This window comes from Armigeres subalbatus, chromosome 1 (assembly GCF_024139115.2).
Source record: "Armigeres subalbatus isolate Guangzhou_Male chromosome 1, GZ_Asu_2, whole genome shotgun sequence".
In the NCBI taxonomy this organism is placed as follows: domain Eukaryota; kingdom Metazoa; phylum Arthropoda; class Insecta; order Diptera; family Culicidae; genus Armigeres; species Armigeres subalbatus.
The window spans coordinates 12685271-12713111 of NC_085139.1; the positions used below are offsets into that span (position 1 = coordinate 12685271).

The 27841-nt window shown below is 40.2% G+C and overlaps 1 protein-coding gene across 1 annotated transcript; it reads right to left on the minus strand.

Moving 5' to 3' along the window:
• Window positions 1–937: 937 nt before the first annotated feature.
• On the minus strand, window positions 938–27841 carry LOC134221808 (RNA-binding protein squid-like). Its single transcript, XM_062700988.1, has 2 exons — window positions 27334–27841; window positions 938–1475 (listed from the first exon to the last, which is right to left on the minus strand). The coding sequence occupies exons 1-2, from the start codon at window positions 27670–27672 to the stop codon at window positions 1032–1034; spliced, it is 783 nt and encodes a 260-aa protein (XP_062556972.1). The 5' UTR covers window positions 27673–27841; the 3' UTR covers window positions 938–1031.

Sequence of the window (27841 nt, forward strand, 5' to 3'; positions counted from 1 at the left end):
TTTGGAAGATGATATTAGCATTTCCATATCATATCTAAGATGTTTGTCATCCATATATCAATCACCTCAGTAAAAGCTCTAGTTTCTGTAGAAGAATATAATAATGGCCAAAATTTCATCCATTATAATCTATTATTTATGTATTTTTATTTTAATCCATTCAAATCCATAGCATTTTTGACATGCCCTTAAATAAACCGGAATTTCTCCTGCGGCCAGAGCATGATTTTTAACCCGTTTTTCAAAACTAGATGAATTTCCTGCCGAACCATGCCAAAATCGAAGGAACCTATATTTCACTGAGCAATCGCCAATTTAATATTGAAAAACCCAAATTAATCCACCTAGCGGTGACGATGCCTTTCTCGATTAAATCAAAATATACTGAAGGTGGTAACTTCGTTTTTTTTCCAATTCCTATCTACCAAAAATGTTGGCAATTTCGTTTTTCTGTAAAATAAGCATAATACATTATAATTATTATCGATTCATCAAACTGAGTCGAATGGTATAAGAAACTTTACTGTCAGATGTTCCTGTAAAAAGTTCGTTTTCAGAGTGACATGATAGCCTTTCGGTTGTACGAGAAAGGCAGAAAACATCTCGCCCTATCATTTTGACCAAGCCCGTTACGTCTGCTTGTCTGTGATTGAAATCGTGACGTCATGCTCGTTTGGAGACACGTTTGACAGTTCGTTTAGAGACAGAGGATTTATCTCCGCTCATCTATATATTCCACTATCTATAATAAACATGCTTTTCATTGCTTTGTTTTGATTGAATTTAACATAGGTATGATGAAGAGGCGAACAGTAACCCAATATTCTCCGACCCAAATGCAGCGAAACAACAACGAAATTGGACCTTCAACCCAGTCAGTGATAACATTATAGTTTTCAAACCTGATGCTCTCGATACTATTCTCTCCCATCAAATTGAAAAAATAGAAATCCTTTTTTGTTTATAGTTTATTCATTTCAAGTATCTTACAAACTAGTTAAAGATTTCCTAATTGCTAATTCACCAATGTCTCAGTACGGCCTCTGCTGATACTGCCGGTTACCTCCGCCACCACGCTGCTTTCCACCGTGGAAGCCACCGCCACCGTACGCAGAAAAGTCATAATTGCCGTAGTTGCTGCCACCATATCCGCTCCCATATCCTCCACCGAAGCCGCCTTGATTGTACCCTCCACCGAAGTCTTGCCCACCGCCCCAACTTTGTCTCGAACCACCGAAGCCACCTCCTCGTCCACCGCGCATTCCACCACGTCCGCCCATCTGCATACCGTCCTGCTTGGATACCGCTCGCTTCACGTCCACTTCCTTACCACCCAGAGTCTGCTTGGGTGTCTTCAAAAGTTCCCTCACCACAGCTTCCGAATCGTACGTGATGAAGCAGAAATTCTTCCGTTGGTTTTTAATTTTATCGAAGGGCATCTCCACCTCGACGATCGTACCGAATTGTCCGAAAAACGTTTTCACAGCCAGGATAAATGCCCGAAGTACTGCTGCGAGCACACCATGAGCGATGGGAAAATGGGGCAATTGAAATCATGCCTACTTGCATGCAAGGTGCTCGCGCAAATCATGAATTTTGCAGCAGCCAGGTGCAAAGACGAATAATTTTGAGTGAAATGAAAATCTTACGAATATATTGAACAAAAAAAAAATTACAACAGCATTAAAAAAAAATAGTGAAATGAAACTGAAATCAAACCATCTTTGTATTTATAATATTTGTACATCTGTATCTGATCCGACATGAAATGAAAGAATCCACAGCAAAATGATTCAACCACGTGAAAGTGTATTTTTCAACAATGCTATGAGGTGTGGAGTGACAAACTTTTTTGTTACACATAAGAACGACTTAATTGATTAGAATAAAAGTCATCAAAGGCCGACCAAATTATGTCCCCGGAATTTTTAGCCCAAAAATAAAATTTTGAAGATGCAAATAAAATTTAAGAAATTTTAAGGAATTTTAAAACATTCTTTAACACAACCGAGGAGTTATTTGATTCATTATAATATTTATTTTTTATTATCAAGGAGGAGACCTGTTGGAGACCAGTAGGACATTATTTTTATTAAATACTAGTTGACCCAGCAGACGTTGTCCTGCATGCCAAATTTGGTTCCAGTTATGCAGAAATTTATGTTTCATTTGTATGGGAGCCCCCCTGTCCGGAGGGGAGGGGTCTCGAACCATCTTAAGAACCTTCCCGGCCCAAACAACCACTGCATACAAATTTTCACGCCGATCGGTTCAGTAGTTTCTGAGTCCATAAGGGCCAGACAGACAGAAATTCATTTTATGTAGGTATATAGAATATAGATTTGTAATGGCCTAATATATAAAAATTAAAACTATTGCAAATAATCGATATTTAGAGCGTTTAAGGCACTTCAGTCACCCCGTGGTCGCATAATTGACATAGCACCGGTATATGGAGATAGGACAACTATTGCAAATAATCGATAGTTAGAGCGATTTAGGCACTCCAGTCACCCGTGGCCTCATCAAGGGAAACATCATGAAGGTCCCAAGTGGTTTAGTTTACCGGGATAGGCCTAAGGAGCTGAGAAATAGTCGCATAATTGACATAGCACCGGTATATGGAGATAGGACAACTATTGCAAATAATCGATAGTTAGGGCATTTTAGGCACTTCAGTCACCCCATGGCCTCATCAAGGGAAGTACTATGAAGGTCCCAAGTGGTTTAGTTTACCGGGATAGGCCTAAGGAGCTGAGAAATAGTCGCATAATGGACATAGCACCGGTATATGGAGATAGGACAACTATTGCAAATAATCGATAGTTAGGGCATTTTAGGCACTTCAGTCACCCATGGCCTCATCAAGGGAAGTACTATGAAGGTCCCAAGTGGTTTAGTTTACCGGGCTAGGCCTAAGGGGCTGAGAAATAGTCGCATAATTGACATAGCACCGGTATATGGAGATAGGACAACTATTGCAAATAATCGATAGTTAGGGCATTTTAGGCACTTCAGTCACCCCATGGCCTCATCAAGGGAAGTACTATGAAGGTCCCAAGTGGTTTAGTTTACCGGGCTAGGCCTAAGGGGCTGAGAAATAGTCGCATAATTGACATAGCACCGGTATATGGAGATAGGACAACTATTGCAAATAATCGATAGTTAGGGCATTTTAGGCACTTCAGTCACCCCATGGCCTCATCAAGGGAAGTACTATGAAGGTCCCAAGTGGTTTAGTTTACCGGGCTAGGCCTAAGGGGCTGAGAAATAGTCGCATAATTGACATAGCACCGGTATATGGAGATAGGACAACTATTGCAAATAATCGATAGTTAGAGCGTTTTAGGCACTTCAGTCACCCCATGGCCTCATCAAGGGAAGTACTATGAAGGTCCCAAGTGGTTTAGTTTACCGGGCTAGGCCTAAGGGGATGAGAAATAGTCGCATAATTGACATAGCACCGGTATATGGAGATAGGACAACTATTGCAAATAATCGATAGTTAGAGCGTTTTAGGCACTTCAGTCACCCCGTGGCCTCATCAAGGGAAACACCATGAAGGTCCCAAGTGGTTTAGTTTACCGGGATAGGCCTAAGGAGCTGAGAAATAGTCGCATAATGGACATAGCACCGGTATATGGAGATAGGACAACTATTGCAAATAATCGATAGTTAGAGCGTTTTAGGCACTTCAGTCACCCCGTGGCCTCGTCAAGGGAAGTACTATGAAGGTCCCAAGTGGTTTAGTTTACCGGGCTGGGCCTAAGGGGCTGAGAAATAGTCGCATAATTGACATAGCACCGGTATATGGAGATAGGACAACTATTGCAAATAATCGATAGTTAGGGCATTTTAGGCACTTCAGTCACCCCATGGCCTCATCAAGGGAAGTACTATGAAGGTCCCAAGTGGTTTAGTTTACCGGGCTAGGCCTAAGGAGCTGAGAAATAGTCGCATAATGGACATAGCACCGGTATATGGAGATAGGACAACTATTGCAAATAATCGATAGTTAGGGCATTTTAGGCACTTCAGTCACCCCATGGCCTCATCAAGGGAAGTACTATGAAGGTCCCAAGTGGTTTAGTTTACCGGGCTAGGCCTAAGGAGCTGAGAAATAGTCGCATAATTGACATAGCACCGGTATATGGAGATAGGACAACTATTGCAAATAATCGATAGTTAGAGCGTTTTAGGCACTTCAGTCACCCCGTGGCCTCATCAAGGGAAGTACTATGAAGGTCCCAAGTGGTTTAGTTTACCGGGCTAGGCCTAAGGGGCTGAGAAATAGTCGCATAATTGACATAGCACCGGTATATGGAGATAGGACAACTATTGCAAATAATCGATAGTTAGAGCGTTTTAGGCACTTCAGTCACCCCGTGGCCTCGTCAAGGGAAGTACTATGAAGGTCCCAAGTGGTTTAGTTTACCGGGCTAGGCCTAAGGAGCTGAGAAATAGTCGCATAATTGACATAGCACCGGTATATGGAGATAGGACAACTATTGCAAATAATCGATAGTTAGGGCATTTTAGGCACTTCAGTCACCCCATGGCCTCATCAAGGGAAGTACTATGAAGGTCCCAAGTGGTTTAGTTTACCGGGCTAGGCCTAAGGAGCTGAGAAATAGTCGCATAATTGACATAGCACCGGTATATGGAGATAGGACAACTATTGCAAATAATCGATAGTTAGAGCGTTTTAGGCACTTCAGTCACCCCGTGGCCTCATCAAGGGAAACACCATGAAGGTCCCAAGTGGTTTAGTTTACCGGGATAGGCCTAAGGAGCTGAGAAATAGTCGCATAATGGACATAGCACCGGTATATGGAGATAGGACAACTATTGCAAATAATCGATAGTTAGGGCATTTTAGGCACTTCAGTCACCCCATGGCCTCATCAAGGGAAGTACTATGAAGGTCCCAAGTGGTTTAGTTTACCGGGCTAGGCCTAAGGGGCTGAGAAATAGTCGCATAATTGACATAGCACCGGTATATGGAGATAGGACAACTATTGCAAATAATCGATAGTTAGGGCATTTTAGGCACTTCAGTCACCCCATGGCCTCATCAAGGGAAGTACTATGAAGGTCCCAAGTGGTTTAGTTTACCGGGCTAGGCCTAAGGAGCTGAGAAATAGTCGCATAATTGACATAGCACCGGTATATGGAGATAGGACAACTATTGCAAATAATCGATAGTTAGAGCGTTTTAGGCACTTCAGTCACCCCGTGGCCTCATCAAGGGAAACACCATGAAGGTCCCAAGTGGTTTAGTTTACCGGGCTAGACCTAAGGAGCTGAGAAATAGTCGCATAATTGACATAGCACCGGTATATGGAGATAGGACAACTATTGCAAATAATCGATAGTTAGGGCATTTTAGGCACTTCAGTCACCCCATGGCCTCATCAAGGGAAGTACTATGAAGGTCCCAAGTGGTTTAGTTTACCGGGCTAGGCCTAAGGAGCTGAGAAATAGTCGCATAATGGACATAGCACCGGTATATGGAGATAGGACAACTATTGCAAATAATCGATAGTTAGGGCATTTTAGGCACTTCAGTCACCCCATGGCCTCATCAAGGGAAGTACTATGAAGGTCCCAAGTGGTTTAGTTTACCGGGCTGGGCCTAAGGAGCTGAGAAATAGTCGCATAATTGACATAGCACCGGTATATGGAGATAGGACAACTATTGCAAATAATCGATAGTTAGAGCGTTTTAGGCACTTCAGTCACCCCGTGGCCTCGTCAAGGGAAGTACTATGAAGGTCCCAAGTGGTTTAGTTTACCGGGCTAGGCCTAAGGGGCTGAGAAATAGTCGCATAATTGACATAGCACCGGTATATGGAGATAGGACAACTATTGCAAATAATCGATAGTTAGGGCATTTTAGGCACTTCAGTCACCCCATGGCCTCATCAAGGGAAGTACTATGAAGGTCCCAAGTGGTTTAGTTTACCGGGCTAGGCCTAAGGAGCTGAGAAATAGTCGCATAATTGACATAGCACCGGTATATGGAGATAGGACAACTATTGCAAATAATCGATAGTTAGAGCGTTTTAGGCACTTCAGTCACCCCGTGGCCTCATCAAGGGAAACACCATGAAGGTCCCAAGTGGTTTAGTTTACCGGGATAGGCCTAAGGAGCTGAGAAATAGTCGCATAATGGACATAGCACCGGTATATGGAGATAGGACAACTATTGCAAATAATCGATAGTTAGGGCATTTTAGGCACTTCAGTCACCCCATGGCCTCATCAAGGGAAGTACTATGAAGGTCCCAAGTGGTTTAGTTTACCGGGCTAGGCCTAAGGAGCTGAGAAATAGTCGCATAATGGACATAGCACCGGTATATGGAGATAGGACAACTATTGCAAATAATCGATAGTTAGGGCATTTTAGGCACTTCAGTCACCCCATGGCCTCATCAAGGGAAGTACTATGAAGGTCCCAAGTGGTTTAGTTTACCGGGCTAGGCCTAAGGAGCTGAGAAATAGTCGCATAATTGACATAGCACCGGTATATGGAGATAGGACAACTATTGCAAATAATCGATAGTTAGAGCGTTTTAGGCACTTCAGTCACCCCGTGGCCTCGTCAAGGGAAGTACTATGAAGGTCCCAAGTGGTTTAGTTTACCGGGCTAGGCCTTAGGCGGAGAAATAGTCGCATAATTGACATAGCACCGGTATATGGAGATAGGACAACTATTGCAAATAATCGATAGTTAGGGCATTTTAGGCACTTCAGTCACCCCATGGCCTCATCAAGGGAAGTACTATGAAGGTCCCAAGTGGTTTAGTTTACCGGGCTAGGCCTAAGGAGCTGAGAAATAGTCGCATAATTGACATAGCACCGGTATATGGAGATAGGACAACTATTGCAAATAATCGATAGTTAGAGCGTTTTAGGCACTTCAGTCGCCCTGTGGCCTCATCAAGGGAAACACCATGAAGGTCCCAAGTGGTTTAGTTTACCGGGATAGGCCTAAGGAGCTGAGAAATAGTCGCATAATGGACATAGCACCGGTATATGGAGATAGGACAACTATTGCAAATAATCGATAGTTAGGGCATTTTAGGCACTTCAGTCACCCCATGGCCTCATCAAGGGAAGTACTATGAAGGTCCCAAGTGGTTTAGTTTACCGGGCTAGGCCTAAGGGGCTGAGAAATAGTCGCATAATTGACATAGCACCGGTATATGGAGATAGGACAACTATTGCAAATAATCGATAGTTAGAGCGTTTTAGGCACTTCAGTCACCCCATGGCCTCATCAAGGGAAGTACTATGAAGGTCCCAAGTGGTTTAGTTTGCTGGGCTGGGCCTAAGGGGCTGAGAAATAGTCGCATAATTGACATAGCACCGGTATATGGAGATAGGACAACTATTGCAAATAATCGATAGTTAGAGCGTTTTAGGCACTTCAGTCACCCCGTGGCCTCATCAAGGGAAACACCATGAAGGTCCCAAGTGGTTTAGTTTACCGCCGAGTTTCCTGGAAGGCGCATATATTCTTATCTACGCTGACGATGTCAAAATTTTCTTCCCAATACGTCGTTTCGAGGACTGCTGGAATCTTCAACGAAATCTTGATCTCTTCTCAAATTTCTGTGCGAGGTTTGACCTTAAAGTTAATGTATCAAAATGTTGTGTAGTATCGTTCTCCAGAAAGATTAACACAATTAATTTTGATTACCGGGTGAATACAATGCTGATAAATCGGACAACGTGTACAAATGACTTAGGGATTGAATTGGACCGTGGATTAACTTTTGTTAATCACACAGAAAAAGTGATTGCGAAGGCAAACGCAATGTTTGGAATGATCAAACGTCTTGGACATGATTTTGATGATCCCTATACTATAATCGCCCTCTACGTCGGACTGGTCCGTTCAAGTATAGAGTATGCAGGCATAGTTTGGCAACCGTATTACGAAACACACAAATCAAGAATCGAAAGCATACAGAAAAAATTTGTGCGCTTCGCGCTTCGAAATCTGGGCTGGAGAGATGCTTTACCCAACTACAACTCGCTATGTATGCTGGTTGGGCTCGATACATTAGAAACCCGGAGAAAGGTAGCTGACGCGCTCTTTTTAAAGGATATTATTGACGGAAAATATGTGTCTCCTTACTTGTTAGGACAAGTTACTTTTTACGAGGGAAGAGTAGGTTTAAGATATTCTCGACAATTTCAAATTCCAACAGATTTCAGAACTATGCTAGAAATGAACCGATGTATCGTATGATGTCTCTGTATAATGCAAACTGTGAACGTTTAAATGTAATAATGTCTAGAGAACAAATCAAACATGTACTTAGTCATAGTTTTTAGTTGAATGACCAATGAATGTATGTATTTTTAGAATAAGATAATGGGCATGCTGCCTATCATCAAATAAATCAAATCAAATCAAAACTCTTGAAGGAATATTCGGAAAAAATCCTGGATAAATATCCCGAGAAATTTCCGAAGAATTATCCGGAGGTTTTCCTTATGAATATCAAGAGAAATTCTTGAATGCAATTCTGGAGGAATTTATGAAGGAATATCCAGAGGAATAATCAAAGAAAATTCTAGAGGAATATCTGGAGGAATATACGGATGAACTCCTAGAGGAATATCTTGTGGAATTCCTGAGAAAATATCTTGTCCTATTTGGCCTATTAGTCTTTATTTGTTTGTTTGTTTTATTTGTCTTATTTTTATTGTTTGTCTTATTTGTCTTTTTTGTCTCATTTGTCTTATTTGTCTTATTTGTCTTATTTGTCTTATTTGTCTTGTTTGCCTTATTTGTCTCATTTGTGTTTTGTATTTCATAGCCTTGCTTCACCAGCATAACGATCATTTTATGATATTTTGTTCCAGAAAACGCACATGGTTTCAAATTCCTAAAACAGCACATCAATCCGCGCTGCTGTTTCTCTCTCGTCATTCCGCTGAACGGGTGATAAATTTCTTCTCCATTGTTGCCAGTCCCTTTTGTTCTCGGTTTAATTTTCAAGCAATTGTAAACTGACAATGATGAAATAGTTTTGGCGACACTGACAGCTTCATTCTGGCGGGCTAAATCGTACGATTTTCTCTCTCAAATAGAGCTACCACGTGCTTTTTTAACGGAAAAACCTTCCCTCAGACCCTAATCCACTTTCTAACTTAGTTTGCTTAAAACTTATCCACAATATTGACTATTTACATGAAATAGTGCATACATTAAGGCTGTATTCCGTGTGAAATTAAGATGAAGGTGGGTTGAGTACCAAAACAAAGCTTTGATAGTATTGGTACAATAAAAACTGTCATATACTGTAGTAGTATTGGTGTCGTATTTATAAAATAACAAAGAATATTAGTAGGGTGGTTCAAAAAAACGTCCCAGCTCCACCACGCTCACTCGATTCCGTCCCATGCTCCGAGTGTCCTCAGAAAACCGATTTGAACAAAAACTGGTTGCGTGCAAGCCGGTTCAAGTTTGTATGAAAACTAGTATGGGAAACTAAACCTTTTATTACACTGCCTACGGCGCCTCCCCTCCAAACGCTGGCGAAAAGAGAACCCACATTGCTGAAAGCAACATTCCAGAGACTGAACGAAAACCGCACTGCAGGAAAGATCCACTGATTATGTTACGCAAATATAACATTTTATACCCCACTCACCCTTATGTCACACTTTTTGTATGAAGCATCTGCCCCTGGTGCGATTGTGTAGACTAGACTAGACTAGAAGTATCTGCCCCTGGTGCGATAGATATCACATACAAATTCTGGGTATTTTGTTGAATTGCACGTTTCACTGATACCTTCTAAGAAGCCTAATTATCATGCGAAAGATTCGCAACCTCGATTAAAATCGACTCCCAACTATTGGAACGACCATCCAATATGGATTGTCTATGGAGTTGAAGCTCTTGAATATTTCATCCAGTCATATGATCTCCCCCTCGCTAGCGCCCAATGACGGAGTGCCAGAATCAGAATAATGTTAAATTCAACCTCGCCATATCAACTGTCATACAAACCCAAAACGCCTTGTGCACGCTAAGCCTTTATTCGAACCAGCCAAACCATTGGATGACACTCAAATTATAAATCATAATCGACTGAGCGTAGCGGAAAATTATTTTTTGAACCACCCTACTTATTAGTTTGCTGCTGCCGGTACCGGTGCACCGCGGTGTTTACATTCGCTCCGCAATCAGTTTTTAATCGTTTTTTCGGGCAAAAATAGCAGTTTATATTAAGTTTTCGGTTTAAACAAGTGACAGATTTCGAAAAATGATGTTTAATTTGCGTTCCATCAACATTTCGGGCTGCTCATGTGCGGAGAAGTGAGTAAAAACTTGATTTTTTCCGTGCCCTTTGAGAAGAAGTGAAGTGCAGTGATAAACCCACCAAATCGCGAACGGCTATTAAATTGGCACGAAACTGCTGATTTATGATAATATTCGAGCCGAAATACATAGGACTCTTTGGATAAACATGTTCATTATCACGGGAAGTGAATAAATATGCTGTGAACAGGTTAGTAATTTCAATATTAGACTTTTGCTCGATGCTGTTCAACGCATCCGAATGTTGGTGGGAGAGGAGTGTGGGAGGTGTGGGGTTGACCCGTTGAAGGTCCGGTGCCATATTGACTGCCATCGTGGTACTCTACCAACTACGTCCTTAAGCTTATAATGGTGTTTCTTTTATGTGCATGATTGTTAGCATAAATTTCGATAGGTTTTTCGATCTGTTTGTGAAAATGACCTTGTACAATGTAATTACATTTTTGCACCGTTACCATATGAATTTTGGTGTTTGACTTGTTTTCACAATAAAACTAAAAATCAAGTACAAATAATATTTAATGTTCGTATTCCATACGAAGGCAAACGTGCAAACAACCATCCCACCAACAACATGCAAGCATATAACAAAAATACGCAATCTTATACGCAGTTACCTACCCGAATATTCAAGCGTCGTTGGACATGTGGTCTACATACCGGCCTTCCACCTCGACGTCCATGGTTCGAATCCAGTCTGTTGCACTTTACTTTTTTTTTAAATGAAAATCAGCATTCATAAGGCAACATTTTGAAATTCATACCGATCGCGATTCCTGTGGCAAATTTTTATGAGGCGTTTGATTGAAAATCATACGTTCATTGTCCTCAGTGAGTGATTAAACGATGGAATTATTTTTATGTAGGTATACGGTGTAAGGCAGGGCGATTATTTTTCTGAATTTTGTCTACCCTTCGATTTCAATTTGAAATAAAAAGTACAATGTTGTATCAGAGACACGACCGCAAATTCAACGTAGAATTACGTATAGTGCGGTAGTAAGTGCGGAATTTAATCAACATTTTGTACGTGTTCACACCAGATGGCTGAAAGCCGAAATGTAGGCAATTTACAACAAATAGTTAAATTTAAACATTGCCTGGCAAAATTCATTTTTTCAATAGTTTAGAGCATTTAATCCATTGTTTTTAATAGTTGGGCAAAATCTTAGGGAATTTGTCGATCGATTGATACCATAATATTTTAAATCGGTTGGAAGACGGCTGAGTTATTAGCCCATACTTCCTGACCACTTTTCGTGACGGTCTCACATTGCATTCTGCAGAATGGCCCCCCTATCTTTTCCCGAAGGACGTAATCCTACGTCAAAACAGCAAAAAGTATTGGTAATTCAAGGACGTGTAAACGACGACGTTCAATTAAATTAGATTAAATTTTACAAGCGGCGCGGTTTGAACTTATTTCGATTCTAAAAAACAGTAAGTTTGATTAAATGTTGCACTTATTTGCATGCTCCAATCATTTGCATGAAAATAATTTTAAACTACAACATACTTTTATCTGTGGAATTATTTACTAAAACTTTTTTTTTCGAACTAAAAAAACAACTTTTGATAGAAGGGCTCATAGACCAATAGTATTAAAATAACGATTGAGTTCGTAGAATGAAATCCGTCAACATAAAGTTGTTTTAAATTTACACGGTCAGTAATTCCACAGTTCATATTTTAATGAAATGATAAAAAATAAGATCAATATGGGAATCGAACTTTAGACCGCCAAGTTAGAGCCTATCTCCTTAGCCCTCGGGCGTTTCCACTCCGCAGAAAAACGTTGATCAAGATGTAACAGGTTCAGCGTTTTTGTGATTCAATTGTTCTTCACCAAACTCAACGATAGTTTAAATTTACATGACACGGAAACTTCTTCGACAGGTTTGAGTTTCAGTATGCCGAATGCAGCACAGATTTCTCATCAAAATGTTTGAAAAGCATTGAGTTACAGCGATGAAATGCTGCGTCATGATGGAAACTTTATTGGCATATGCAAAAATGACGGAAAAAAGTATTCGTGGTTAAAAGGTTCATGAACAAAACCCAATTGATCTCAATTTCTGTTCACTAAAACACATCATTGTTTTTGGTTTTGTTTACAAAAATAGAGCAAATAACGTAAAATGTATTAAAAAGGCTAGGAAAAAAAGTAATCGCGGAAGGGCCTTTTTAATTAAAACAAAGTTTCGTAAACTAGTTTTCAGTAATCCATATGTAGTTTTTTGTCATAAATAACAACTTTCAAGTAATTGAGAATTGAATGTACCATTTTTGCCTTTCTCGTATACTTAGTACACGTAAAAGCTAAATGTACGCTCCAAAAACAAACTTTTTATAGAAGGCCCGGAGATTCATAGTGTTATATACCAATCGAGTAAATTCGGCGAATTGAGGTGATGTCTGTGTGTTTGTGTGTGTGCGCAAACTTCTCAAAAAGCGTCACTCATTTTTTGGCACTTGCCTTTAACCGATTTGCTCGTAACAAGTTGCATTCGACGCAGAATCCTGGTGCCGCATTGCGCATCTCGATTCGACAGCATTTTCGTACGAACGCTTATATGGTTTGCTCGTTTCGAGTCGAGGTGCGCAATGCCACCCCTGGTCCCATCGTTTCGTTTTATTGAAAATTAGACGAATCGGACTATGGCCTCGAAATTACGCTCAAATTCAATTTCTTACGCAAACTCTCGTAAAAGCGTCACTCATTGCAGATGTGAAAAATAAGTCCTATCTACCTAATAGTGTTATTTCAGACTCTACTCATATTTTTCTCAACCCTTTTGAAAGAGCGAGAAAGGCATCATCACCGCTAGGTGGATTAATTAGGGTTTTTTTCAAATTTCCCTTGCAATTTTAAACGAAATTCCAAGGAATTTCCTATATGGACCTTCCCAAGAATTTTGAATAATTTTTCGTAGAAATTCGGCATAAATTCCAATGGAAATTCAGTGGATTTTTCGCAAAAAATTTGAATAAATTTCCATGAAAACTACAAGGGTTTTATGCGGGAATTGCGAATAGTCTTTTCTGGAAATTCGAATGATTTTTCATAAACATGTACGTCTAAGTTTGGAAGATGATGATATTAGCATTTCCATATCATAATACCAAATAGTTTTGTCGAAAAAGCCCCTACTTTCAAGAAATTCAACGTTAGATGTCTTTCTTAGAAATTAGAAATATTTTCAGGAATTCCACTGGATATTCTTTCCGGAATTCCACCGAAAATTCTTTCTGTAATTCCTCAGATAAATTCTCCAGAAATTCCTTCACAAAAATCCCGGATTTCCTCCTTAAGTTCCTCCAGGAATTTCTCCTTAAGTTCCTTCAGCAATGCCTCCGGAAGTTCCATTAGCGATTCCCCCGGAAGTTCCTTCAGAAAACCTTTGGATGTTCCAACAGAAATTCTCCCGGAAATTCCTGCAGGAGTTCCTCCAGAAGTTCCTTCAGGAAAACCACCGGAAGTTCTATCAGGAATTTATTCGGAAGTTCCTCCAGCAATTCCTTGGGAAGTTCCATCAGAAAATCCTTTGGATCTTCCTTCAGGTATTTCACGGTAGATTCTTCTAAAGATAATTCTACTAAAAAGAAATTTGTAAGAGTTCCACGTGAAATCCACACACTTAAAATTCTGAAAATTACAGGCTACGGAAAAATTTGAACCTAGAATATTGTGTTCAATAGCTGCCAAATTTACATCCAACTTTTTCTTGCACGCAATATTGAATACAAGCTCCATAGTAACGACGGCCTGTAATTTTAAAAAGTGATGGAAAAATGAGTCGAATCGAATGGAGCCTTTTTGTTACATCATATATGCTGTAACATTTTTATACTGTGCAGTTTGAAAAAAGCCGGTGGAATTTTTATTAAACAGCCAGTAGAAAATCCAAAGGAAACTCGTTATTTACATTACATTCAAGCGAAAGTTAAATATGAAATTCGTTCGAATTCTATCAATTTTAATGTTAAAAAAATAAACGTTCCCACATCAAAAGAACAAGGAGATAAATGAATTCACAAACCTATTGGATTTTGAATTTTCTCGTCGATAATCATGATTTTGATATTGAAGACATTTGAAGACATTTTTACTCCAATGTGAAGACATTTGGAAATAACACCTGGCATCCCTGTTCTGAACTTGATACTAGCAAAAGACATGTAACTCTAGCGATAGATAAAAGCGCAAATAAAGGAATGTTTACAATCGATGAAGTGCACGGTTAGAAAAAAAGTACGTAATATTAGGTACTTTTCACTCAAATCGGGGGTTAGTGTGAGTAGCCAAAATAGACGAATCCAAGTAAAAATAAGTAGAAGATAACCCACGGCTCAGCATAGGGAGCTAAGTTTAAAATGCTTTTAATAAATTCTAGACAAAATTTAGTTAAAATCTGATTGATGTACGATACGGAAAAAGTTCTAAACTATATAATGGATGCATTTCCGGAATTTTTTTGAAAAAAATGAAATAAGCTGCCAAATATGTGCTTTAGAATTTTTTCTGTATCGTACATCAATTTCAATTATATTTAGTCTAGAATGAGCTCCCTATGCTGAGCCGTGGGATCTGTCAAAGTTTAACACCGTCGGTTGTCTTCTTCTTATGTTTACTTGGATTCGTCTATTTTGGCTACTCACACTAACCCCCGATTTGAGTGAAAAGTACTTAATATTACGTACTTTTTTCTAACCGTGCACTTAATCGATTGTAAACATCCCTTTATTTGCGCTTTTATCTATCGCTAGAGTTACATGTCTTTCGCTGGTATCAAGTTCAGAATGAATTTCGTTCAGATCATTTTACCAGCTCAGAAAGTTTTCGATCATCAAAATAATGCGTCACATGCTTTACTGCCACAAATGTGGCGAGATAAATTTTTATGAACCCCCTGCGCCAAGGGGTGGGAATAGGCGCGGGGGGGGTAGGGGGGGCGGGGGGCAAGGCGCAGGTCGGCCACCTGGTTTGCGGCAGCAGGTGGTTGACCTGCGCCGTGAATTAGATGAGCTGCGCAACCAGCAGCAACAGCAGCAACAGCAGCAATAAAAGCTGAAAAATAAAAGCTGAAAAAAAAAAAATAAATAAAAAAAAAAAAAAAAAAAATAAAAAAAAAATAAAAAAAAAATAAAAAAAAATAAAAAAAAAACAAACAAAAATAAAAAAAAATTGATATATATATATATATATATATACACGAAGAACAAACAGTATAGTTTGAAACAAACAAAATGTTGGTTGAATATCAAACTAACTTTTTGGTTGTTTTTAAGTCTGAGTTGTTTGATTCAAAGTTCGATAAACAGTTTGAAAGAAATTCCTTTTTTGGTTTGTTCCTAACCTCAAATGTATGATTACTACAACCTTGATTATGTTGGTTTCAATTTTTAGTTTGTTTCTACCAGAAATTGGGTTGTATTTAATTGCGGTAAGTTTCATGATCCAAATTTCGATATTAGGTTGTTTCAACTAATTTAACATATTGAATCAACTTGAATTATTGCTCAGTGAAAAACGAACCTAAAAGATAGTTTGAGATACACTAGTCTTTGAGGTTGCTTTTTAACAGCTAGCGCTCTGTCATTAAATTGTTTGTTGAACTTGCTAGTGCTGAATTCTAGTATTGAATTCCGATTTAAATCACTTTTGTACTTAAATTTGCGACAGCTTTAACGTTGATCGATATAGTGCTGCAATGGATGTCTCCCGGCAATCTCATCCGTCCTATCTATGTGAGTAAAACTCTCGAAGAAATAGACGGATTTAAGTTTAACTTTCTGCTTACTCCAGGCAAGGTGATCTTACGACCGAGTAGCAGCCACTTGAACTTTTTGCTGCGAAATTGGAACCCTTGGAACCAGCCGCCGGAATGTTACACCAGGAAACCGGATTCCATCGGTCCGAAGCAGTTGAACCAAGTTAAACGCAGTAGATTGTTTCATATAATCCCATAAATTACTTTTCCTGACACCCAGCAAACTAATGTCATAATAACGAACATCTTCAATTTCTTCTAGTGAAAAGGCGAACCTATATATTAAATAAAGTTAAATATAATATCATGATTTACTTGATTTGAAAAAAAGGAATAAAAGTAATCCAGCATTAATTACAACCATAACATTGATTGATTCAAACAAGAAAATAATGTTGCTTCAACGTAAATTTTGTTAGTAACAAACTAATCTGTTTGGTTGAATCAACCCAAAACTATGCTTATTTCCGTAGCTGTCAAATCAAAACAACCAAAATCGTGGTTGTTTCAAACAAACGTTGGTTAAACTTAACTATAAGATCTCAAAACTGACAACATAAAACTTTAGTTAATTTCAACCAATGAATACATTTTATTCAAATTGAAGTTTTGTTTGTGCTTAATTCAACCCAAACTTTTGGTTGAAGCAACATAAACTTTGTTTGAGTTTACCATAGGGGCTGTCCACAAACCACGTAGACTCAATTTTCACATTTTCAGACCCCCCCTCCCCTCTGGTAGACTTTCGTAGACTTTTCCAAAACCCCTCCCCCACCCCCTTGAAGTCTACGTAGACTTTTCCAAATTTTTCAAAATATTATATGTATTGTGCATTTCGAAATAATATGTAGGTTATTTGAACCGTTTGTTTGACAAACTGCATACGTAACATTTTGCTAAAATGAGATTTTTATATATTCTGAATCCTCGTCCAAAAATACGTGTTCTGACAAAAATACGAAAAAAATTTTTGTTCGGAAATGTATGAAAATTTTTTCGTTTGTTTGAGAAACTACACAAGTACACGCGCTTTGAAGAGCAATTACGGAACTCAGATGGCTATTTCCGAACTGAAAGTGCCCCAGGGGTAGAGTTTTGCCTAAAACTATTGACCTGCATCGAAGAAATTGAAAGATTTGGTGCCAATTTGTTCAAAACAGTATTTTGTTGTTCTCTCGGAATTATGTAAAATGGATATGTGCAGTTTCTCAAACAAATGATTCATTTACGTGTTAAGCCATTTAGTTAATTAAATCCGTTTTAGTATTAAAACATAACAACATAAATCAAGTTTTACATCGAATAAAATAAAACTAAATAAAACGAACAAGACAAAATGAGTTGAAAACAAAATTAAATTTAATCCTCTGTCCATGGCTGCAGAACCCAGATTTCGAAGCCAACTAAAATATCCTGATTGATAACACTAAAACTTCCCAAAAATACTTCAAAGAATTCTCTTAGGAAATTCCGATGTTTCCTCGAAATCTCCTTGCAATACCATGTTGAAATTTCGAACAACTTTTTGTAAAAAATAAGAAGAAAAATTCCATCCAATGCATTTCGGGAATGAGTGAGTTCCCGAGATAATTCTCAAATATCAGCGGACATTGCAAAATATTTTCATGGTTTTGCCTTTCTCGCATACAAAGTATACGTAAAGGCTATAATATTGCTTCAAAAACAAAATTTTGATAGGAGGCCCGGAGGGCCGATTTTCATATACCAATCGACTCAGCTCGACGAATTGAGGTGATGTCTGTATGTGTGTATGTATGTATGTGTGTGTGTGTGTATGTGTGTATGTGTAAAAATTTTGTAGACACATTTTTTGGAAGTTCCCATTGTCCGATTTGCTCGCAACAAGTTGCATTCGACGCGGAATTCAGTCCCATTGTTTGCTATTGAAAATTAGTTCAATAGCTCATTGCTATCCGGAGTTATGGCCAAAAAACTGTTTTTGCGTATAAAAAAATAGCAAAATACCCTTCATTGAACTTTTCTGGATTCGAACCATTGACCTCTGGAACGGAAAGCGCTTGCCTTACCATAAAACCATCGGAACACACACGATATATGTGAATATAAATCGTATCCTATTCAACGAATTAGGTATGTGATCATTGCATTTCAATGTCACAGAGTTCATTCTGATAGGGTAACGGTTCCAATATTGGAAGTTTTATTGAACCGACGAAAGAAAGTTTATACATATATTTTCAAAATGAGTATTTTAATACAACTGGTCGGGGTTCAGCCAAATCGCACCAAGCGCCAACAAAAAATTACCCATTTTTCTGCCCAAATTTTCGTTTAGCAGATTTAATTGATTACGAATCGTATCGGATGTCCCTCAGTCCCATAACTGAGGATATCCAGCAACACATGTACGTATAAATTGATATGAAATGATTTCCGTTTGCTTTTTACGAACAAAATATCAAAAGTCAGTTGAAAAGCCGCTTGGTGCGTTGTGGCTGAACCCCGACCAACTAATACTTTGTGCAATGTACCTGAATTAACTTGAATTAATTGAATTTAATATGAAATTATTGACTTTTAAATGATTAATTCAATTAAAAGTACTTTTATTGAGGTACGTTGGCATGCCATGCAATTGCGACAATCTTGGGGTATCCTAGAATACCCCCCATGGGTCAGAAGGACATTTGAGGTCGATTTGTGCAATGTACCTGAATTAACTTGAATTATATGAATTTAATATGAAATAATTGACTTTTAATTCATTAATTCAATTAAAAGTATTTTTATCGAGGTACGTTGGCATGCCATGCAATTGCGACAATCTTGGGGTATCCTAGAATGCCCCCCATGGGTCAGAAGGACATTTGAGGTCGATTTGTGCAATGTACCTGAATTAACTTGAATTAATTGAATTTAATATGAAATTATTGACTTTTAAATGATTAATTCAATTAAAAGTACTTTTATTGAGGTACGTTGGCATGCCATGCAATTGCGACAATCTTGGGGTATCCTAGAATGCCCCGCATGGGTCAGAAGGACATTTGAGGTCGATTTGTGCAATGTACCTGAATTAACTTGAATTATATGAATTTAATATGAAATAATTGACTTTTAATTCATTAATTCAATTAAAATTACTTTCATCGAGGTACGTTGGCATGCCATGCAATTGTGACAAACTTGGAGTATCCTAGAATGTCCCCCATGGATCAGAAGGACATTTGAGGTCGATTTGTGCAATGGACCTAAGTTAACTTGAATTAATTGAATTCAATATGAAATAATTGACTTTTTAATTCATTATTTCAATTAAAATTACTTTCATCGAGGTACGTTGGCATGCCATGCAATTGTGACAAACTTGGAGTATCCTAGAATGTCCCCCATGGATCAGAAGGACATTTGAGGTCGATTTGTGCAATGGACCTAAGTTAACTTGAATTAATTGAATTCAATATGAAATAATTGACTTTTTAATTCATTAATTCAATTAAAATTACTTTCATCGAGGTACGTTGGCATGCCATGCAATTGTGACAAACTTGGGGTATCCTAGAATGTCCCCCATGGGTCAGAAGGACATTTGAGGTCGATTTGTGCAATGGACCTAAGTTAACTTGAATTAATTGAATTCAATATGAAATAATTGACTTTTTAATTCATTATTTCAATTAAAATTACTTTCATCGAGGTACGTTGGCATGCCATGCAATTGTGACAAACTTGAGTATCCTAGAATGTCCCCATGGATCAGAAGGACATTTGAGGTCGATTTGTGCAATGGACCTAAGTTAACTTGAATTAATTGAATTCAATATGAAATAATTGACTTTTTAATTCATTAATTCAATTAAAATTACTTTCATCGAGGTACGTTGGCATGCCATGCAATTGCGACAAACTTGGGGTATCCTAGAATGTCCCCCATGGGTCAGAAGGACATTTGAGGTCGATTTGTGCAATGGACCTAAGTTAACTTGAATTAATTGAATTCAATATGAAATAATTGACTTTTTAATTCATTATTTCAATTAAAATTACTAAATAAACTAAATAAAATAAACTAAACCACTTGGGACCTTCATAGTACTTCCCTTGATGAGGCCACGGTGTGACTGAAGTGCCTAAAACGCTCTAACTATCGATTATTTGCAATAGTTGTCCTATGTCCATATACCGGTGCTATGACAATTATGCGACTATTTCTCAGCCCCTTAGGCCTAGCCCGGTAAACTAAACCACTTGGGACCTTCATAGTGTTTCCCTTGATGAGGCCACGGGGTGACTGAAGTGCCTAAAACGTTCTAACTGCCGATTATTTGCAATAGTTGTCCTATCTCCATATACCGGTGCTATGTCAATTATGCGACTATTTCTCAGCCCCTTAGGCCTAGCCCGGTAAACTAAACCACTTGGGACCTTCATAATTCTTCCCTTGATGAGGCCACGGGGTGACTGAAGTGCCTAAAACGCTCTAACTATCGATTATTTGCAATAGTTGTCCTATGTCCATATACCGGTGCTATGACAATTATGCGACTATTTCTCAGCGCCTTAGGCCTAGCCCGGTAAACTAAACCACTTGGGACCTTCATAGTGTTTCCCTTGATGAGGCCACGGGGTGACTGAAGTGCCTAAAACGTTCTAACTGCCGATTATTTGCAATAGTTGTCCTATCTCCATATACCGGTGCTATGTCAATTATGCGACTATTTCTCAGCCCCTTAGGCCTAGCCCGGTAAACTAAACCACTTGGGACTTTCATAGTGTTTCCCTTGATGAGGCCATGGGGTGACTGAAGTGCCTAAAACGCTCTAACTATCGATTATTTGCAATAGTTGTCCTATCTCCATATACCGGTGCTATGTCAATTATGCGACTATTTCTCAGCCCCTTAGGCCTAGCCCGGTAAACTAAACCACTTGGGACCTTCATAGTGTTTCCCTTGATGAGGCCACGGGGTGACTGAAGTGCCTAAAACGTTCTAACTGCCGATTATTTGCAATAGTTGTCCTATCTCCATATACCGGTGCTATGTCAATTATGCGACTATTTCTCAGCCCCTTGGTCCTAGCCCGGTAAACTAAACCACTTGGGACTTTCATAGTGTTTCCCTTGATGAGGCCATGGGGTGACTGAAGTGCCTAAAACGCTCTAACTATTGATTATTTGCAATAGTTGTCCTATCTCCATATACCAGTGCTATGTCAATTATGCGACTATTTCTCAGCCCCTTAGGCCTAGCCCGGTAAACTAAACCACTTGGGACCTTCATAGTACTTCCCTTGATGAGGCCACGGGGTGACTGAAGTGCCTAAAACGCTCTAACTATCGATTATTTGCAATAGTTGTCCTATCTCCATATATCGGTGCTATGTCAATTATGCGACTATTTCTCAGCCCCTTAGGCCTAGCCCGGTAAACTAAACCACTTGGGACCTTCATAGTACTTCCCTTGATGAGGCCACGGGGTGACTGAAGTGCCTAAAACGCTCTAACTATCGATTATTTGCAATAGTTGTCCTATGTCCATATACCGGTGCTATGACAATTATGCGACTATTTCTCAGCCCCTTAGGCCTAGCCCGGTAAACTAAACCACTTGGGACTTTCATAGTGTTTCCCTTGATGAGGCCATGGGGTGACTGAAGTGCCTAAAACGCTCTAACTATTGATTATTTGCAATAGTTGTCCTATGTCCATATACCGGTGCTATGTCAATTATGCGACTATTTCTCAGCCCCTTAGGCCTAGCCCGGTAAACTAAACCACTTGGGACCTTCATAGTGTTTCCCTTGATGAGGCCACGGGGTGACTGAAGTGCCTAAAACGCTCTAACTATCAATTATTTGCAATAGTTGTCCTATCTCCATATACCGGTGCTATGTCAATTATGCGACTATTTCTCAGCCCCTTAGGCCTAGCCCGGTAAACTAAACCACTTGGGACCTTCATAGTACTTCCCTTGATGAGGCCACGGGGTGACTGAAGTGCCTAAAACGCTCTAACTATCGATTATTTGCAATAGTTGTCCTATCTCCATATACCGGTGCTATGTCAATTATGCGACTATTTCTCAGCCCCTTAGGCCTAGCCCGGTAAACTAAACCACTTGGGACCTTCATAGTACTTCCCTTGATGAGGCCACCGGGCGCCTGGAGTGCCTAAAACGCTCTAACTATCGATTATTTGCAATAGTTGTCCTATGTCCATATACCGGTGCTATGACAATTATGCGACTATTTCTCAGCCCCTTAGGCCTAGCCCGGTAAACTAAACCACTTGGGACCTTCATAGTACTTCCCTTGATGAGGCCACGGGGTGACTGAAGTGCCTAAAACGCTCTAACTGCCGATTATTTGCAATAGTTGTCCTATCTCCATATACCGGTGCTATGTCAATTATGCGACTATTTCTCAGCCCCTTAGGCCTAGCCCGGTAAACTAAACCACTTGGGACTTTCATAGTGTTTCCCTTGATGAGGCCATGGGGTGACTGAAGTGCCTAAAACGCTCTAACTATTGATTATTTGCAATAGTTGTCCTATCTCCATATACCAGTGCTATGTCAATTATGCGACTATTTCTCAGCCCCTTAGGCCTAGCCCGGTAAACTAAACCACTTGGGACCTTCATAGTGTTTCCCTTGATGAGGCCACGGGGTGACTGAAGTGCCTAAAACGTTCTAACTGCCGATTATTTGCAATAGTTGTCCTATCTCCATATACCGGTGCTATGTCAATTATGCGACTATTTCTCAGCCCCTTAGGCCTAGCCCGGTAAACTAAACCACTTGGGACTTTCATAGTGTTTCCCTTGATGAGGCCATGGGGTGACTGAAGTGCCTAAAACGCTCTAACTATTGATTATTTGCAATAGTTGTCCTATGTCCATATACCGGTGCTATGTCAATTATGCGACTATTTCTCAGCCCCTTAGGCCTAGCCCGGTAAACTAAACCACTTGGGACCTTCATAGTGTTTCCCTTGATGAGGCCACGGGGTGACTGAAGTGCCTAAAACGCTCTAACTATCAATTATTTGCAATAGTTGTCCTATCTCCATATACCGGTGCTATGTCAATTATGCGACTATTTCTCAGCCCCTTAGGCCTAGCCCGGTAAACTAAACCACTTGGGACCTTCATAGTACTTCCCTTGATGAGGCCACGGGGTGACTGAAGTGCCTAAAACGCTCTAACTATCGATTATTTGCAATAGTTGTCCTATGTCCATATACCGGTGCTATGACAATTATGCGACTATTTCTCAGCCCCTTAGGCCTAGCCCGGTAAACTAAACCACTTGGGACCTTCATAGTACTTCCCTTGATGAGGCCACGGGGTGACTGAAGTGCCTAAAACGCTCTAACTATTGATTATTTGCAATAGTTGTCCTATCTCCATATACCAGTGCTATGTCAATTATGCGACTATTTCTCAGCCCCTTAGGCCTAGCCCGGTAAACTAAACCACTTGGGACCTTCATAGTGTTTCCCTTGATGAGGCCACGGGGTGACTGAAGTGCCTAAAACGCTCTAACTATCGATTATTTGCAATAGTTGTCCTATGTCCATATACCGGTGCTATGTCAATTATGCGACTATTTCTCAGCCCCTTAGGCCTAGCCCGGTAAACTAAACCACTTGGGACCTTCATAGTACTTCCCTTGATGAGGCCACGGGGTGACTGAAGTGCCTAAAACGCTCTAACTATCGATTATTTGCAATAGTTGTCCTATGTCCATATACCGGTGCTATGTCAGTTATGCGACTATTTCTCAGCCCCTTAGGCCTAGCACGGTAAACTAAACCACTTGGGACCTTCATAGTACTTCCCTTGATGAGGCCACGGTGTGACTGAAGTGCCTAAAACGCTCTAACTATCGATTATTTGCAATAGTTGTCCTATGTCCATATACCGGTGCTATGACAATTATGCGACTATTTCTCAGCCCCTTAGGCCTAGCCCGGTAAACTAAACCACTTGGGACCTTCATAGTGTTTCCCTTGATGAGGCCATGGGGTGACTGAAGTGCCTAAAACGCTCTAACTATTGATTATTTGCAATAGTTGTCCTATCTCCATATACCAGTGCTATGTCAATTATGCGACTATTTCTCAGCCCCTTAGGCCTAGCCCGGTAAACTAAACCACTTGGGACCTTCATAGTACTTCCCTTGATGAGGCCACGGGGTGACTGAAGTGCCTAAAACGCTCTAACTATCGATTATTTGCAATAGTTGTCCCTATGTCCATATACCGGTGCTATGTCAGTTATGCGACTATTTCTCAGCCCCTTAGGCCTAGCACGGTAAACTAAACCACTTGGGACCTTCATAGTACTTCCCTTGATGAGGCCACGGTGTGACTGAAGTGCCTAAAACGCTCTAACTATCGATTATTTGCAATAGTTGTCCTATGTCCATATACCGGTGCTATGACAATTATGCGACTATTTCTCAGCCCCTTAGGCCTAGCCCGGTAAACTAAACCACTTGGGACCTTCATAGTGTTTCCCTTGATGAGGCCATGGGGTGACTGAAGTGCCTAAAACGCTCTAACTATTGATTATTTGCAATAGTTGTCCTATCTCCATATACCAGTGCTATGTCAATTATGCGACTATTTCTCAGCCCCTTAGGCCTAGCCCGGTAAACTAAACCACTTGGGACCTTCATAGTACTTCCCTTGATGAGGCCACGGGGTGACTGAAGTGCCTAAAACGCTCTAACTATCGATTATTTGCAATAGTTGTCCCATGTCCATATACCGGTGCTATGTCAATTATGCGACTATTTCTCAGCCCCTTAGGCCTAGCCCGGTAAACTAAACCACTTGGGACCTTCATAGTGTTTCCTTTGATGAGGCCACGGGGTGACTGAAGTGCCTAAAACGCTCTAACTATCGATTATTTGCAATAGTTGTCCTATCTCCATATACCGGTGCTATGTCAATTATGCGACTATTTCTCAGCCCCTTAGGCCTAGCCCGGTAAACTAAACCACTTGGGACCTTCATAGTGTTTCCCTTGATGAGGCCATGGGGTGACTGAAGTGCCTAAAACGTTCTAACTATCGATTATTTGCAATAGTTGTCCTATCTCCATATACCGGTGCTATGTCAATTATGCGACTATTTCTCAGCCCCTTAGGCCTAGCCCGGTAAACTAAACCACTTGGGACCTTCATAGTGTTTCCCTTGATGAGGCCACGGGTGACTGAAGTGCCTAAAACGTTCTAACTATCGATTATTTGCAATAGTTGTCCTATCTCCATATACCGGTGCTATGTCAATTATGCGACTATTTCTCAGCCCTTAGGCCTAGCCCGGTAAACTAAACCACTTGGGACCTTCATAGTGTTTCCCTTGATGAGGCCACGGGGTGACTGAAGTGCCTAAAACGCTCTAACTATCGATTATTTGCAATAGTTGTCCTATGTCCATATACCGGTGCTATGTCAATTATGCGACTATTTCTCAGCCCCTTAGGCCTAGCCCGGTAAACTAAACCACTTGGGACCTTCATAGTGTTTCCCTTGATGAGGCCACCGGGTGACTGAAGTGCCTAAAACGCTCTAACTATCAATTATTTGCAATAGTTGTCCCTATCTCCATATACCGGTGCTATGTCAATTATGCGACTATTTCTCAGCCCCTTAGGCCTAGCCCGGTAAACTAAACCACTTGGGACCTTCATAGTGTTTCCCTTGATGAGGCCACAGGGTGACTGAAGTGCCTAAAACGTTCTAACTGCCGATTATTTGCAATAGTTGTCCTATCTCCATATACCGGTGCTATGTCAATTATGCGACTATTTCTCAGCCCCTTAGGCCTAGCCCGGTAAACTAAACCACTTGGGACTTTCATAGTGTTTCCCTTGATGAGGCCATGGGGTGACTGAAGTGCCTAAAACGCTCTAACTATTGATTATTTGCAATAGTTGTCCTATCTCCATATACCAGTGCTATGTCAATTATGCGACTATTTCTCAGCCCCTTAGGCCTAGCCCGGTAAACTAAACCACTTGAGACCTTCATAGTGTTTCCCTTGATGAGGCCATGGGGTGACTGAAGTGCCTAAAACGCTCTAACTATCGATTGCGAATAATACTTAAGTCTAAATACTTAGGTGGGATGTCAAATCAGGTTTGGGTTCCAATGGCCAATGTTTATTGCGGTCTTAGGACTATTCTACGGTATTAACACAAAAGTGTACAACTTTGTAAGAAATCAGATTGTGACCACAAATGATGTGCACTTTTGTCTGAATTTCGCAACTCATGGCGGTCATTGGTATCTGTGAAACTGGTTTTGTGTATCCCACAGTATCCAAATCTGATTTGGCATACTTAGTACTTTTTGCTCATGGTGATGTTGATGACCACTTAGCAGTAATACCAAAAATTAATAGGCAGAATACTTCAGTCATACTCTGTTATTACAATACCAAACATATAACAATTTATTATTCGTTGGGTATTAAAATACCTTAGCATGTTATGCCTGAAGTAGTTTGCATATTAGTTTTTGGTATTTTACCTCTTATGCAATGCTAGTTCATATCAACTTCTGCTATCGAGGTCGTCACTCCTGCTCGGGTACTCCTAGTATGCTACCTCTATGTATCACTGCAAAATTTTCTATTCTTAATAGTATTTTGGATTTATTTGTTTCGATTAAATCGTTCTAAATTTAAAACAAAATATAATGTTTGTCGTTTCTTCCTCTTCCCATATAGCTGCGCGGAGAAAGACATTATCACCTTTTGGGTGGATTAACTTCCGGGACTCGCTTCGTTGTAAAAAGTACAACACCTTCGAAAAAGCTCGCTTATCGTTCACAAGAGGGCGGTCTGCATAGGTCTGCATGAGTGATCCAGGACTATGCGAGTCCCGGAAGGTCAATCATTTTTTTTGTGGATCAGTCATATCCAAATGTAGGAATAATATAGAAAAGAATGATTGGGTTTCAGTTTTATTGTACTACATCCAATTTTTATTATTATTTATTAATTTCTTTATTAATTAAACATACCTGTTAGATTTAATTAGCTCAACATTGCGGCAAAATTTGAAGATTTGCGCGAGCATCTTGCATGCAAGTCATACTATGCTCGGGCACAACTGCTCGCGCACTTTATTTTGCTCGCGCACTTTCATGCTGCCCCTTTTTGTTGCTCATGGTGAAGTTGACTGCTCGCGCACTTCGACCGCTCGCGCATTTAACAGCGATCGTTTTCACTTCCTCGTCGCTCGTTTCCGAACTCAACCCGCCGACAAAGATCTTGCCCTGCTTGGCTTTTGCCTTCTTCGGGTCAACCTTCTTCCCGTTGATGGTGTGCTCCCCGGCTGCCACGACCTTGTCCAGCGAATCGGCACTGTTAAAGATGATGAATGCAAAACCACGCGAACGACCCGTTTGCGAATCGGTCTTGACGTTCACACTTTCGATCTCACCATACTGGACGAAATAGTTCCGCACGTCCTGCTCCGTGGTTTCCATACTCAGGCCACCGACGAAGAGCTTCCTGTCGTCATTCTGGGCGGCGTTTCCGTTAGCGTGTTCAGACATACTTGTTCGTCTTAAAGCAAGGATACTAAGGATATCACTAATGATTATAGTCCGGTCGGTTACAGTGCGTCAACTCTGTCGTTCGTCAAATCGTGAAAGGGTTTTGAGCGAGGTTATAGGTACACTGCCAATGAGAGATGGGTACAATAGCTTCCAGTGACGAGGTAAA